The 16,206-nt window shown below is 34.3% G+C and overlaps 1 protein-coding gene and 1 long non-coding RNA gene across 9 annotated transcripts in view; one reads left to right on the top strand and one right to left on the bottom strand.

Annotated features, from left to right (window-relative positions):
* Positions 1–16,206, top strand: part of MEIS2 (Meis homeobox 2) — a 283,323-nt gene that overhangs the window by 94,194 nt on the left and 172,923 nt on the right. Inside the window, exon 10 of one of the 8 annotated variants that reach the window (XM_058162159.1) lies at positions 5,725–6,119. The exons of the other annotated variants lie outside the window; for them this stretch is intronic. Coding sequence (XP_058018142.1) covers positions 5,725–5,748 — 24 coding nt within the window. The 3' untranslated portion in view covers positions 5,749–6,119. Of the gene's footprint in view, positions 1–5,724; positions 6,120–16,206 lie in introns of those variants that run through there. 8 annotated transcript variants of the gene reach the window in all.
* Positions 1–16,206, bottom strand: part of LOC131187677 (uncharacterized) — a 256,677-nt gene that overhangs the window by 53,143 nt on the left and 187,328 nt on the right. The window lies entirely within an intron of this gene.

Consider the following 16,206-nt stretch of genomic DNA (forward strand, 5'->3'; position numbering starts at 1 on the left):
ATCATGGGGCTGAAGCGGCTGCCGCTGTTGCGGCCCTGGAGTTGGGTCAGGCTGAACCCAGAGTTCTGAGATCCAAAACTAGGAAGTGATAAAGATATTTGGGATTGTGTTGGTTTTCCTTATTCTCTTTTGTACGATATTCTGTTTATTCTTGACTCTTCTTTATTACGTATTTAAAATTTGCAAACTTAGCTACTTCGTGTCACCTGCTTGCCTTATGGCTGTTGTATGTGTTAAAAAATTTGAGTAAAATTCTTATTTTAGATAAGAAAAATGAAAATTTACCATACCTGATATGTATTTGTATAAACCTTTTTTGACTAATAAAAACTTTTTGAATAAAAAGAATACACAAACCCCATGACTATGTCCACGTAGTGCCTCACTACCTATTACGGTCAGTCGCACAGTCAGGCAGATGTTTAGACTGGATTTTAGGCATATACTGTTATTAGATGTTGGTAAAAGTATCATTTATAGGCTGCAAACTGTTTCAAGTAAATCCGACTTCTTCAGATGACTAATGGTGACTTCATCAATGGTAATGGTATTCAAATAGTGCTCCAGATGTTTTGGGATTGCACCCAAGGTGCCTATTACTTTTGGCACTATTTTTGTTATGGTTGGTCACACAAATATTGTCCTGATATTTGGAATAGTATTCTTGTATTATTATTTTAGTGTCTTCATGTAATTCCTGACTCGTGTCAATTGACTGGATTAGTCCCTGTAGTTTTATTGTGTAGGTTTTTTGGAAATGGTTTGCCATATCTCCTTCCAAGGGATAACAGAAAGTGACTGGCCCAAGATCACCCATCTACTTTGAGCTGAGACAGGAATTCACAGTTTTCCAGTTTCTAGTTTGGTGTCTTAACCTCTATACATTCTACTGGCTCTCCTTTTCCTTCTTTTTTAGCGGCATTTGAAACACTGTCCATCTTTGCAATTATTGAAGTAATATACCATCCATGGAACATTTTGTATCAATTTTCCATTGGATTGTAGTTTAGTATACATTTTATTCACCGTTTTCATAACTCTTCCCATTCTTCCATGTTATTACTTCTTTGAGGTTTGGTATGGTTTTTATCATGGAATATTTAATTTGTTTCAATATCATACTTTGGTTACAATTTATAGAAGCTTCCTAATAAATGATCTTGGTTTCATTATGTTTTAAATTCTATCACCTTTTTTGAGGACCTTCTTTTTATTATCAATTTTAATTTTTCCAGTTATTTGCAAATAAATTAATCATGTTAGATTCCCATTCAATGAAAAATTATTGTTGAGCCTTTATTTTTTTAGTTTAATTGTATTATATTGGCATATAATATAATTGTATTATATTGGTATTATAGGGGATGCGTTGGCTCAGTGGCTAAGACACTGAGCTTGTCGATTGAAGCTAGTTTGGGGAAGTGGTTCAGATATTTGATTAAAGACCAGAAAGTTGAGTTCTAGTCCTGCTTTAGCCACAAAGCCAGCTGGTTGATCTTAGCCTAGTCACTTCTCTTGATTTTAGTTAGAAGGAACTGGCAAGTTGCTTTGGAAAAATGTTGCCAAGAAAACTGCAGGGGAAATGAAAACTAACTTGAAGGCATAATTTTTCCTTCACTTCCAACAGACCTACAGCTGATTGGGTAACAACCTGATTTCACATCTGCTGCTAGCCTCATGTCTTCAGCAGCATCCCCACCCAGGGACCACCTCCTTACTCAGCCCCACCTAGATTTAAACCAATATTTTTATCAGTCGTTATTAATCCTCCCTATTTGAATAAGTCTTTAATATGAATCTAATATACAATATATACACACTATATACACTATAGGTGGTGTCTCAGTGGCTAAGATGCTGAGCTTGTTGATGAAAAGGTCGGCAGTTCAGCTGTTCGAATCCCTAGTGCCACGTAACGGGGTGAACTCCCCTTACTTGTCCCAGCTTCTGCCAACCTAGCAGTTTGAAAGCACATAAAAAATGCAAGGAGAAAAATAGGGACCACCTTTGGTGGAAAGGTAACATCGTTCCTTGCGCCTTTGGCATTTAGTCATGCCAGTCACATGACCATGGAGACGTCTTTGGACAGCGCTGGCTCTTTGGCTTTGAAATGAGCACCGCCCTCTAGAGAGGGAACGACTAGCACATATGTGCTAGGGGAACCTTTACCTTTACCTTTATACAATTTATAATTATTCTTGAAGTAAAAATTATTTGAGGGTGATTCTAAGAATGTAATCATTGGATTTATCCTTCTTTCAATGGATTTCAAATTTTAAACTTTCTCTCATAATGCATCTCTTCAGATTATTTTTTTATATACCATATTTTTCAGAGTATATGACGCACCGGAGTATAAGATGCACCTTAGTTTTTTGGGAGGAAAATAAGAAAAAAGCTAATTGGAAGGTGGATTGCCTCCCCCCCCCAATCAGCTGTTCCCAGAGGTGAATTTTAGCAACAGGTTCCTGGGTTGTGAGCTTTGTGCCTTGCTTTTTTTTGCTTTTTTTTTCTGCTTCTGAAACTCAGTTTCAGAAAAAAACTTTTTCTGCCTCTGAAAGCCTCCAGAAGAGAACTTCAGAAAAAAAGCCTCTGAAGCTCTGTTTGGGAGCTTCTTTTCTGAAGCTCTGTTTGGGGACTTCTTTTCTGAAGCTTCTTTCAGCCTCTGAAACCTCCATTTGAGAAGCTGGGTGGGACTACATTCAGAGTATAAAATGCACCCAGATTTTTACCCTCTTTTTTTGGGGAAAAAGGTGCGTCTTATACTCCAAAAATACAGTAACAGGTATCTGCGAAATCCATTGACTAAGCTAGCTCCTTCTGTAGTGATATTTTGCTCTTAGAAAATTTATACATTTTGTCTTCTATGATAGAGAGTTGTGCTCTATAATACACTCTAAGATTGAGAAGATAATCCAGTTCTCTTTTGAATCTTGCAAATCTTATTCCTGCTTTTTCCTCTGTTCCTGTTCATTGTTTGTTGGTTCTGCAAATTTCGACCTAAAATTTGAATTGGTGCCATTTTAAATAGGAAGTTTATCATAGGAAATAGACTCATTTTATTGTCATCTCAGAGTAAGATAAAAGTGTATTCAAATAAAGCTTATACCAGGGTGATCAGCTGCTTATAAAGTCTGGGAATGTTATATGATTTAGTACTGTTCAATATTATTCTTGCATGTTTAAGTTTGATTTCTCATTGCAGCATAGACTGTATTAACATAATGAACTGAATGACTTCAGAAGTAATTTACATTTCAATAAATAATATTACATGAATAGGTTTTTTTTCTATATCCTATATGTAAAAAGTATACACAGATGGTCAGTCATAGTGGAGAATATTGTGTGGCAACAAATCTTGCATGAAATTTCATTCAACATGATAGTATATGATATTTTTGCACTTCAGAAATTCAGTGTCAGTTTTTTATCCTTTCCTTGGCTAAACAAATAACTGCTTATGAACAAGCGTATCTATACATAGCTCCTGATTCATATTATACGCACAGTGAGGAAGGATACAAGCTCAAGGGTCACAGCTGTACTGTGCCCTATAGAAATACTTTGTATACTTATAGTGGGTGAGTAGACACAATATTTTAGTTGGCAGAAAATCTCTGAAATAGAATTTACTTTCAAATCAACAATATTTTCAATGGTTAACATACAACTATAGTTCTAATGGTACAAAGTTTAAAAGTACTTTGTACTGTTTAAATAAATCAAATAGCACATATGGCAATTGTATATACTTATGATAGATAATAAACATTAATATGATATTGGCACAAAAACATGCTAATCAAATGATTAACAAGTTTTATTCTGTATGGCTAACATGCTGCTTTTTTGTTTCTGGAACCTGGCATATTCGTCAGTTTCCATTCATATATGTAGGTATGTCTCAGTGAATATATTGGTAGAAAAAGACATGTTATTTCAGAATGAAAAATAATATACATTTGATTTCATGAAGGTAGGTTTCTATTTATATAATGGAATGCTACAGGACACTAGCATGTCCTGTATCATCGCTGAGTTTTCAACTGCTGCAATTTCTATAAGAATGCATAAGATGTCCTAATGTGGATGTATTCCTATTTTAATCAATTTCTATTTTAACTTTATCTTTCCCTTTCTCAAGTTTTTAAAAACTTAAATGTTTTAGATTTTATATAATTGTTGTATTTCCTTTGTAGTATTCAGTCATTGTTTTTGAGGAAATTTATTTTGCTGCTCCTTAGCTATAATTAAATAAATTGACTTTAGATACTTGAAAGAAAACATTTCAAAATTATTACTGAGGTAATGTATCTGCTGAGATTATTACTTCTGAACCAGTGTAATTTATATTTTAAAAGAGAATAGAAATAATCATTTTCTGAACTGTTAATGTTTCATTTACTAAAAATGATTCAAAATTTTTTGTATCTATGTGAGATTTATGTGAGAGCTTATAAATTGCTTAATAGCAAGTTGTAACAAGCTTGAAAGGCATTTTAAAAGCAGTCACATGGTTCTGTCATGAGTGAAATTCCATAGTTTCAGAAGTTGAAACTCTGGATGTGCTCATGACTTAGTCTGTTTGAAAATTATTGGATGACTTTGGGTTATTAAATCTAAATGAAAATGATGTCTAAGTGGATCCAGGAGGCTATACATTCTTCCTTAAGAGAATAAGAGTTCCCAGTTTCCTTAGAACATAAGTGAGGTTACCTGAAGATTTAGTGCATTATACCATGAGCATGCTGATGGCATGCAGTATTATCTCTTCGTGAGTTCAAAGAGGTAGAGATCCTTAACTTATGCATATAATCCTCCACTTTCAACTACAATTGAGCCCAAAATTTCTATTGCTAAGCAAGATAGTTGTTAAGTGAGTTTTGCCGAATTTTACAACACTTCTTGCCAGTTGTTAAGTTAGTAACATGGTTGTTAAATGAACCTAGCTTCCTATTGACTCAGGTTGTCAGATGTTCACAAAAGGTGATCACATGCTCCCAGCACACTGCAACTGTCATAAATACATGCCAGTTGCCAAGCGTTTGAATCACATGTTCAATGAGATGAAAAAAAGTTGTAATTATGGAAAACGGTTATATCACTTTTTTCGGTGCCATTGTAACTTTGAATGATCACTAAATGAATGGTTGTAAATAGAGTATTACCTGTATTTGGCTCTGCTAGTGAAATTAATAAAGTAAATAAAATTAAAACTAAGTCCAGAGAAAACTGAAATAATGTTGGAAGGGTTGTGTTTGGAAGGTTTGGTCTTCAAGTTGTTCTTGATGAGATTCAAGATTACAGGGTATTTTTTATCATTAGAGGCATAAGTATCTTTCATGAAGGGTGGATAAAAATTGATGATTTTTTTTTAAAAAAATTGGATTTTATAAAAATTTAAATCGGATTTTTTAAAATTTAAATTGGATTTTTTTATTTTTATCAAATTTATGTTAATAAAATACTTTTGGAGTAAAAATCTATCTAAAGATAGTTTTATTTTCAAGATACATTAATAATTTAGTTTATTAGCATGAAAGTTATGTAGCATTAGGCTGTATACTCTGCAATATTTACATTTTCGGTAAATTCATTCAATGAATCCAAACTCTGCAAGCTAAATAGGAAACCTTCATTTTGTTTGCAAATAATAATATTAAAGATTCTAACTACCAGGAAGAATGACTCCTTACATTTAAAGAGCACCTGTCATTTCAGATCTATCATGGCAGCGCCTGTTAGCAGGAAGCCACTCACCAGCTGCCCGCCACGTACCTCACCTTGTTGTGTCAATGCCGCATCACCAGCCATCCCATTAAAATGAATGTGATTGTTGGAGAGTCAACAGCGGGTCAGAGGAGGAGCTGCTGCGGGACAGGGATGACAGTTGCTCTTTAAAAATTATGATTTAAATCGAGTTGTTTTAAATCAAGCCTTTTTACTAGTGATTTATTTTTTAAAAAAATACTTTTTATTTTTTAAAACAAGAAGACATAACAAACACTAACATAAAATATATACTCCTTCTTTACATCAGGTATTTATTTTGGAAGACCCATTAGAAACCGGCCCCAAATTGATCCAAAAAAATAGAAGAATTTGGCAAAGTAGCAGGACTTAAAATTAATAAAAATGAATCCAAATTAATAACCAAAAATCTTACTAAGAGTCAAAAGAGTGAATTGGAAGCTAAAATTAAAATGAATATAACCAAGAAAATAAAATATTTAGGGATTTGGCTTACAGCAAAGTACTCTTCAATCAAGGAGGATAATTATGACAAAATATTAAATTATATAAAAAAAGACCTGGACAATTGGAAAAATTTACAAATTTCATTATTGGGAAGAATCACTATGGTAAAAATAAATATTTTGCCAAAAATTCTATTTCTGTTCCAACTTATTCCAATAAAATTAGGGAAAACATTATTTGAAGAGTTAAATAAATTAGTTACCAAATTTATATGGCAAAGGAAAAAACCTAGGATTTAAACTTAAAACTTTTGCAAGACACGAAAGATAAAGGGGGTATGGCATTACCCGAGTGGAAAATATATTACCAAGCATCAATTCTAACCTGGTTAAAAGACTGGATGGAACTGAAAAACAAAAGAATTCTAGCAATAAAAAACCATGATTTGCAGGTGGGGTGGCATACATTCCTATGGGATGATAAGTATAAAACACATAGATATTTTCAAACACATGTAGTTAGGAATGCATTGCTACAGACTTGGAAAAAAATAAAACAAAAACATTATATAAGAATTCCAGTGTGGTTATCCCCAACAGAAATAATGAAACACCCAAATTTGTTTGATGTAGATAAGATAATTAGATATGAGAAATTGGTAAATGAACAGGGAAATTTGAGAACAAAACACGAATTGCAAAAAGAGGTTGTTAGGGAGATAGATTGGTGAACATACACACAAATACAATCAAGATGTACAGAGGATAAAAAACTATATGAAATACAAAAGGAGCAGCAAGAATTGGATAAAATCGTACATGGAACAGAGATAAAATTAATCAGTAAAATATATAAATATCTATTGAGATATAAAATGGAAGATGAGATATTTAAAGAAACAATGATCAAATGGGCAAATTTTTTTGGATACAATATAGAATTGGACAAATGGGGAAAAATGTGGGGAAAAAATATAAAATTGACTATGTCTGCAGCATTTAAGGAAAACCAGTTAAAGATGTTTTACAGACCTTTTTTCTGGGAATACTCAATAGAAAATATAGTAAAGAAATAAGGTATCTAATTCTACACATAACAGTCGCAAGAATATCTTATGCACAGAATTGGAAAAATGAGAATATACCACCGGAGGAGGAAGTGATAAGGAAAATTCTGGACTGTGCTGAGATGGATAAATTAACTAAGGAGATAAAAGAAAAGGAAGATACAGAATATTACGTAATTTGGAATAAATTGTATAATTGTATAGAAATTAGAAATGGTAAATGAGTAAAAAGGAGAAAAGGTTACAAAAAAAAGTAGTGCATGAAAGAAAATGTATTGTTATAATGACAGGTATGATGAAATAAATAAGAAAAATGGGACAAAAAGATAAGTATAATTAAAGAAAACTAGAGGGGAAAATGTAAATAATAGAGGATTACTGATACGAAGCTGGTGTAAAGAAGGAGTATATGCTTTTTATTAGTGATTTAAATTGTGATTTAAATCAACTTGATTTAAATCAAATCCACCCTGCTTTCATGTGTATGTGATAGACAGCATAGTATTGCTAAGTGATGCTTTTTTGAAGAGGGGGCGATTACTATTTCTTTTTCTACCACAAAGAAACAATCACTGTTCAGACCCATATATATGATCTCCTGGGAGGCCTTGGCAAACCAAAAAAGAAATAGCTCTTACACACTTGTGGCAGAATACTACGTCCCTTGACACTACATGTCATGTTCACTTTCTTAAAATTACCAAGTTCAAATTCAATTTCAGATAGAACTGAATCTCAGTCATTTCCATAGGACCAGTTTTAGTCCAGTTCTGAATGGATCTGAGTGACTTTATCCAACAGACTCTTAGAGTAATCCTCACAGTTTTGAGTGACCTGCAAGAGGGCACTACAGGAAGATTTCCAGGATTCCTGTATACAGACAACTCAAGCAGCTGTGACCTGATTTAAATCTCAGGGCAGTGACAATATGATCTGAAATTATTAGACGTAGCCATTTGCTACATCCCATCTGTCCACCCAATCACCTATCCTTTGCTTCATCCAGTGTGTCAAAAGAAACAACACTCTGTCAACATTCCATCAGCAGGACCCAGCAAGATAAATCTCTTTTCCTTCATCTCCCTCATGTTTTTTCTTGAGTAGTGAGCATGTCCAACTTTTTCTTAGTACCTCCTCTCCAAGGTTCTCACGGTAGGTTTGCCAATCAAAACACTCCAGTCCTGTTTCTTTCTCAACCCTGGAGATATCAAAGATGTGACACCAGAGCTGCTGCAGTTCAGAAACATAAGACATAACAACTCTGGTCCATTTTAGTCTTAATGTTTGTACCTCAAGGAAAGGAAAAAGAAGACAGAAATAAGTCTCAATGGTGCTTTTTTATTTAAAAGGCATCGGTACTGTTTTTTCCTTGAGCAAGAAGAAGAAAACACTTATCATCCAAGCTTCATCAGTTCTGATAAAATTTCTTCATGATGAGTGAATATCATCATCAGTGAAGCTTCCTGGATGAGAAGCAAAACATGTTCTTCTTTCTCAAGAAAAAAAACCCAATACAGTTGTCTTTTGAAGAAAAAAAAACACCTTTGAGACATCTGTGACCTGGATGACTGATAATCTCCATAAGACAAGACAAGAAAGATGAATAAGATAGTCACTATCCCCTGTGGATGGTCACAATAGCCCTAGGATGCAGTTTGGTTTTCTCAAGAACTACTCACTTGCTTTTTCTTCATTGCCGTTTGAACTAAAGGTGTCCAAATACCTTCTGTGTCATAAGGGCGAGCACACCAAAGTCACTGTTATCATTGGAACTTCCTGGAAAGTTGCCAGTGGAGCAGTCACCACTATGTAGCTGTCATTAGTAATTCAGTCAAAATAGAGAACACCATCAACCCACTTTCTTAGCCTATGAACCAGGGGTGGGTTCCAAATTTTTTTACTACTGGTTCTATGGGCATGGTTTATTTGGAGGGTGTGGCTTGGTGGTCATGTGACTCAGTGGATGTGGCCAACTTGAAGTCACTCAGGCAAGGTGGGGGGCACCTTGCTGTGAGTTACATCAAGTTGGCCACGCCCAGTCAGTTACATGACCAATGCTGCAGAAACAGGGCGATTTTTCCCGGAGGACAGCCAGAGCTTTGCCGCCTCCTCTTTTCCTCAGAGGAGCTGCCTCCACGTCCTTGCGAAGGGACACACACACACACACAACACACACAACACTTCACTCACACAGCCACAAAAACCAAGTTTCACACTTTACACACACACAGCACAACACAACTGACTCACACACAATGTAAAAGCAGTGCACTTCACCCAAAATGGCCCCTGCAACAAGCAGGAACCTCACAAAGCCACAAAAAGCTCAAAAACCAACTTTCACACTTCACGCACACACAACACAACACAACTGTCACACACACACACACAAAATGCCACATACAGCTTTGTGAGATTCTGTGTGTTTGTGTAGTTAGAGTGAAACATTACAGAAACACACCAAATCTCAGAAAGCTGCACAAATATTTTATTTTATTTTAGCTTTTTATTTTATTTATATTTTTTAGATCGGGGGTCTCCAACCTTAGTAACTTTAAGGTTTGTGGACTTCAATTTCCAGAGTTCCTCAGCCAGCAAAGCAGTTGCTGACTGAGCAAATGGATTCCAGGCAGGCAGTTTTAGTTGCTAGCTGATGCAACTGATGTAAAGCATGGCTTTGCCAGCCAGAAAGAAGCTGTTATGAGGTAAGTGAGGAGGGGGGATTGGGTGGGCCAAAGGAAAAAAAGATTTTAAAAGGCTCCTTTGACAATCCCAGCTGAAATTGCTTAATCGCAGCCCAGAAGCTCTTAACTCGAAGAGGTTGTTAAAAAACACACACCTTTTTAACGGTTCTGATGATCCCTGCTCAGCCAGCTCAGATCATCAGAGGGTTGTTTTTTTTTTACTTTTAAAAGCCTTTTTTTGGCTGAAGAAAAGATGCTTTTAAAAGTAAAAAAAACAAACCTGATGATCGGGGAACCAGTTCGGGGGCGTGGCCAGCCAGCCATTACTACCGGTTCGCCGAACGCCAGAAGATTTTTACTACTGGCTCTATCGAACTGGAGTGAACTGGGGGCACCCCACCACTGCTATGAACTCACATAAGTGTCATTATAGTGTAAATACTGAAAACTGTATGCCATCAGCCAGATGATCGGTGAACGTCTGAACAGTGTTACTGCTAAGGCTCTTGCTTTGCCAGCAGTTCTCCAAGAGAACTCTTTGTCCATTTCTACAGCTTTGGGACCAGTCTCCAATTCTCCAGTAGTTGTCTGATGTACTTCAGCTACTCTCTGAATACTCTCTGGGCATCACTTTGATAGAATAATAGAGTTGGAAGGAACTTCAGAGTCTTGTAGTCCAACCTGCTCAAGCAGGACAGCCGATACCATTTCAGACAAGTGGTTATGTCCCTTCCTAATAGTCTGCAAACCTTCCATCACTACCATTTCTTCTGCTACATGAAAACAAAAAATGTTTCTAAGACAGTCTAACACTCACTGGCACCATTACTTAACCACCAATGCCTCCATTATTTGTCCTTTCCCATCCTTCTCTGTTAGTTATCACTCATAATAACATTGGTTTCGATGCACACTCAGAAGTTTGTGCTAGCAAATTGAGGAACTGATTGAAATATATGACCTCTAACTAGTTTTCATTGAGTTAAAGAATGCTGTGCACCATTTCAGCAACTTGAAGTTAACCAGTGCATTTGACTGAGTGGCAATGCCCTCTAATTCCACCGCTCAAGTGGCTCATATACCCATAGTATGGATTTAGTCCATTTCAATGAGCTAATTTTACTTCTACAGCTTAAAGCCACAGATTCAAAAGATTCTATCTGAGATAAATATCTCAGATCTGCCTTGAATGCCCTTAAAGGATAAAAGAGGATACTTTGTCTCTCAGAATGGCAGGATAAATCTGGCCTGCCTTTGTATATTTTCAGTAGTAGTCAATACTATTTTTTGTTCTTATTGGATTGTCTAGATCGTTTTTCTGCTGTTATATTTATTTTTGATTCTGATACTTTTAGAACTTCTTTCCTATTGGCTAGTCATTTTCCCTTTCATGATTGCAACTAATATTTTTATTTAATTATGCTAAAATAAATTACTTTGTACTTAATTTGTTTTTAACTGAAAAGCTTTAAGCTATAGGATGACAATTCATAGACATTAATAAAAAATTCATGCAATAGTTCTATTTAGGATGGAGTATATTAAGTAGATAATTTGCTAACATTAGCATTAATCTTACTTATTTTGCCTTTTCAAAACTAGTACTGTATTTGGTTCTTAATCTTGCATATAATCTAATTTTTTTTTAAAAAGAAATTTGAAGATTTTTTTCTTTTCTCCCAACATGACATAATCAAAGAAACAAAAAGTTTGTAAATATTTTAGCATAATAGTATCAGCAAAGACTAATTGCCTGGATTTTTGTAAAATATAATAAAGTATGTAAATTAACAATAGTGGTTTTTTAATTGTGAAACTGCAGAGTTTATTTTCCAAGATGACAATTTACTGTGCACTGTGGAAACTAGAATTAGATGACTATTTGTTCCCCACTGATGACTACTGATGAAATCGCTATTTCAAATTAAACTAGATCTTAACCAAACTTTTTTTCTTTTGGGCTATCCCTCAGGGCTTATAATGAGCTTTCTACTCGTTGTCCTTTGGGTTTTCTCTAGGAAAAAACTAGCCAACTAAAAGACGCCAAATATCATACAACTAAACTAGTGGAAATTCAAACTGTTTCAACAAAGGAGTCAATAGAACTGCTATAATGAAAGGTATTGTTCAGACTGAGATGGTTGAATTATGGATCTCATGTTGAATATCAGGTTTGTTTGTTTGTTTTATTATGAAACCAGCCTAAGGCCAAACTGGTAAATCTGAAAAAGGCACAGGATGAAGGAAAAGGTGTTTCGTGTGGCAGGATTTTTAAGGGCTTTATTCACTAAAATTGTAGAAGAGATGGAGAAAGAAGAATTGTGTGGCCATGATAGTCATCACAATCACCTCTTAATGATTTGGAAATGTATGCAATCACATATAAACATGTAACAATGAAAGACAATTTATGAAACATAAATTATGAACAATTTATGATACATAAATTATTGAAAAATAGTAATTGTTTAACGTTGTAAGAAAAACTAATCAAAATAGTCTTGTTGAAATTTTAGAAGTTTCTTCAACAGAATTGATAAGAAAGTTTGTTTAATTATTGTTCTTAAAATAAGGGTGAAAATATTTTTAGATAGAGCTGATATGAATCCGGAAGTACAGGTGTCATTTTATTTTTTCAGAGACCAACATTATTTCTGTACCATTTATAAAATAATACTTTATGTCCCATTATGGCTCTATTTCATATTTCTTTTTACATATTTCTGATATCCATGTAGAACAAATATATTTACTTTTTATATTTCAAGGAATATACACACATCTAAATAAAAGGTATACATGAACTTTTTTATTAATTTTTAGAGGCAATAAACATTTCATTTCATAGTAATCACCTGGGAATTAGTGTTGCTGTCTACTGAATAATATTTTTTCAGTGAAAGCTCCTGATGCATTTTTTAATGTGCATTCTCTTTATTTCTGGCAACAAGGATAACAGAATCAATTGGCATATAACTTTTAGTTAGTATTATATAGGAATCCAGATGAGAAATCTTACTGTTGATTTTTTTGGCCACATTTCCAAACTAATGAATTTTTATAAAGGCATGACTACTCTTAGATTTTATTGTCTTTAAAATGCACCATATAAACAAATAGCCATTAGTTTCAATGATATTTAAATCATTTACAGTAGTTATATGCTAAAAGTAGTGAATCTATTCCATTCTAGTACATCATAAATTGTCCATATCAGGATATTACAACAATCTTACTATGTATGGTTTAGTTTCATAATCCCTGTATTTCAGGATTAGGTTTAGTAAATGATTATTATATTTTGTTATAATTTAGGACATGTTGGGGCAACTTTAAGTTTTGGATATCATTGTAAAGAAAACAGAGCTGCCTTATAGGGGAAATGCGAGGCAGAGAATAGATGGGGATGTGGCCAGTCAAAGGTGGTATTTACTGGTTCTCCAAACTACTCAAAATTTCTGCTACTGGTTATCCAGAACTGGTCAGAACCTGCTGAATACCATTTCTGGTTATTATGTACTATAGGAGAAGGAATGGTAGAACCTAGGGGCGGAGTCAAAGGAGAAATCAGGCTAGAGTTGTATGCAGCCACAAATAGACTAAGTCCAACCCATCTTGTATTCAGTTGACCATTATCTAGTGTCAAAATAGTGCTAACCATTAGTTGAGTAGACTTCTGTGCATAGCATGAATAGTAATAAATCAGTTTAATTGGAACTTTATATATAGTCCTGCTCTATTGCACCTGACATGTACACATTTTAATATTAATTACTTAAAGTAATGCTTCTATTTCTATTAAAAAAATAAAATTAGCTAATATCTTATTTAAAATTCAATTTATGGGATGTTGCATTCAAATATTTTAATTAAGTGTTGGTGACAAAATTTTGCAAATTTTGAGCAACTGCACTGAGGAAATGGAGATTGAACTAATGTTCCACTTGCACTGTAGTGTTGTTAGTAATGCATCAATTTTAACAGCTGTATATTGTAATTTTCAACCATTTATTCTTTCTGTATTATATTGCTGAATATCAATCATAATCATGCATTTATGCACAATTAAAACAACATAGCAGAGTTCAAATAACTGAGGCATTACTTTGTACAAATGAGAGAGTCTTGATACAAAAGACAAAGTAGAGACAAATATTCTGTCAGGTAAAGAATATACACGGATGTTTATAGCTATTAAATATATAGTCATGTCTCCTGCACATGATTTCAGGCAACTCTAGATCAAATTAACAGAATCTTAACAAGTATGATAAAAGGTGTGTCTATTTTGGGGGCTTTATATCAAATCACATATATATCATACATATGTATAGATATGAAAAAAACCTAACCAATTAGAAAACTTTGTAAAAATATGATTACAGTGAATAATTCCAAGGGAAATCAATGATCCATGATTATTAAGTAAGTAATTATTAAGTAATTATTATTAAGTATTATTAAGCATTAAGTACTTGAGCAGATAATTTAGGACAAAACCACAAGTTACAAATTGTATCTAAGTTTAGAACTATATGATCAAGAAATTATTCATGTAGGCCTAATCCTAACCAATGTCCTTTGAATGTGCTTTTGTGTTTTGGTGTCTATTTTTTTGGAAGTAATAAATCACTTTTAGCAGGATATGTTAGAGGAATAATCTGGATTTGAAATGAAACAGAAAAAGCTGAAGCCTCTCAAAATCCAGTTGTACAATTTGTGCTTATATCTGAATAAAAATAACTAAATTAGAGCTATTATTTACATCTTTAATGTATGTAGACTAGAAAACGGCATCCTATTTTTTATAATCCCCAGTGTGGTTATGGGCATTTTCCTTGGCTGTCTCCTTAATCCTTTTTTAAAAGGTAATTTCAAATCAAAATAAAAGCAAAACATCAGCATCTAGTTTTCATTTAATTGTCATTGCCAAGAATGCCTCTGGGACCTGCATGTTATCCATAATATTTTTACAAAACAGCATACTAGGTGGCTATAGCCATTTTTTTGGGGGGGAGATATTTATACATTAAGTATTATTTGTTGACAGGTATGTACACCCCTATTAAAAATAATTATTTTAGGGGAAAATGATTCATCCAGGAAGCTAATATAATTATCAATGAACAACTACAAAATGTTTTGAATTCCTATCAGTTGGTCATCCACAGCAGTAGTGCTGTAAATAGATTAATTTATAGAGGACAATATATAATGTTCTGGGTAGAATATATATAGTTCAGAATTGAACTATGGCATCCTTGATGCTCTCCGAGCTTCATTATTTGCTTGTAGACCTCTCATTTCCTGACTAGGCAATGTTATTGCACACATTTCATTACCCAACTAGGTAACATCATCAGGGCAGTGATGATGTTACCTTGTTGGGTAATGAAACATCTTCAAGCAAACAAAAATGCTCAGAGACCATCAAGGACACCACAGATAAATGTATTTCCTGTGACAGACATTTTGTAAGAACATCTATAATATGCTTTTAAATTTCCAGATGTATTCACTGGTTTGGAAAATTTTATTTACTTATCACCATAGAGGTTTTCTATCAGGAAAAAACCACTCCTTTAAATAGGCCCTAAGCCATTTAGGGATATGAAGGTCAATATCCATACTTATGAACTGAATTATGCCTAGTAAGCAATTGGCAGCCAATTCACATCTTTCAGTGCAGGCATTATATGATCTCTGTATCTGGTCTCTGCTTGGTGGCCTAGTGGTGCATTTTGCATCAGCTGCAATTTCTGGACCCTTTTCAAGGTTATCCTTATGTGAACCTCATTGCATTAGCAGTACGGAATGCAACCAAGACATGGGTAACTATTGCCCATTTACCCAGTTCAGAAAGAGGCTCAGCTGGCATATTAGACTAACAGTGCAAAGGCAGTCCTTGCCACACTACCATCTGCGTATCCAGTGATAGCTGAAGATCAAAGATATTCCCAGAGTGCTCTTTCTGAGTGATTGGGCAGTTCCATCCCAAATAGGCTGAACTGAAATCTCCGACTCATAATGTTTATGTACTGTCTTCTATTTGATTTAATTGAAATTACTATCTATATTTAATTTTAGCTTGTTTTTCCTCATTTTACCCATTACTGAATTTAGACAGTGTTGAGAGATGCTAATTGCTATGTACTAAAAAGCATCACCTCAATCCAAAACTCAAAATGACCAGATTCAACATGGAATCCTGTGGGACACCATGCGACAGTTCTCTGTATTGTGAACTTAGCTCCA

This window comes from Ahaetulla prasina, chromosome 1, assembly GCF_028640845.1.
Source record: "Ahaetulla prasina isolate Xishuangbanna chromosome 1, ASM2864084v1, whole genome shotgun sequence".
Classification (NCBI taxonomy): domain Eukaryota; kingdom Metazoa; phylum Chordata; class Lepidosauria; order Squamata; family Colubridae; genus Ahaetulla; species Ahaetulla prasina.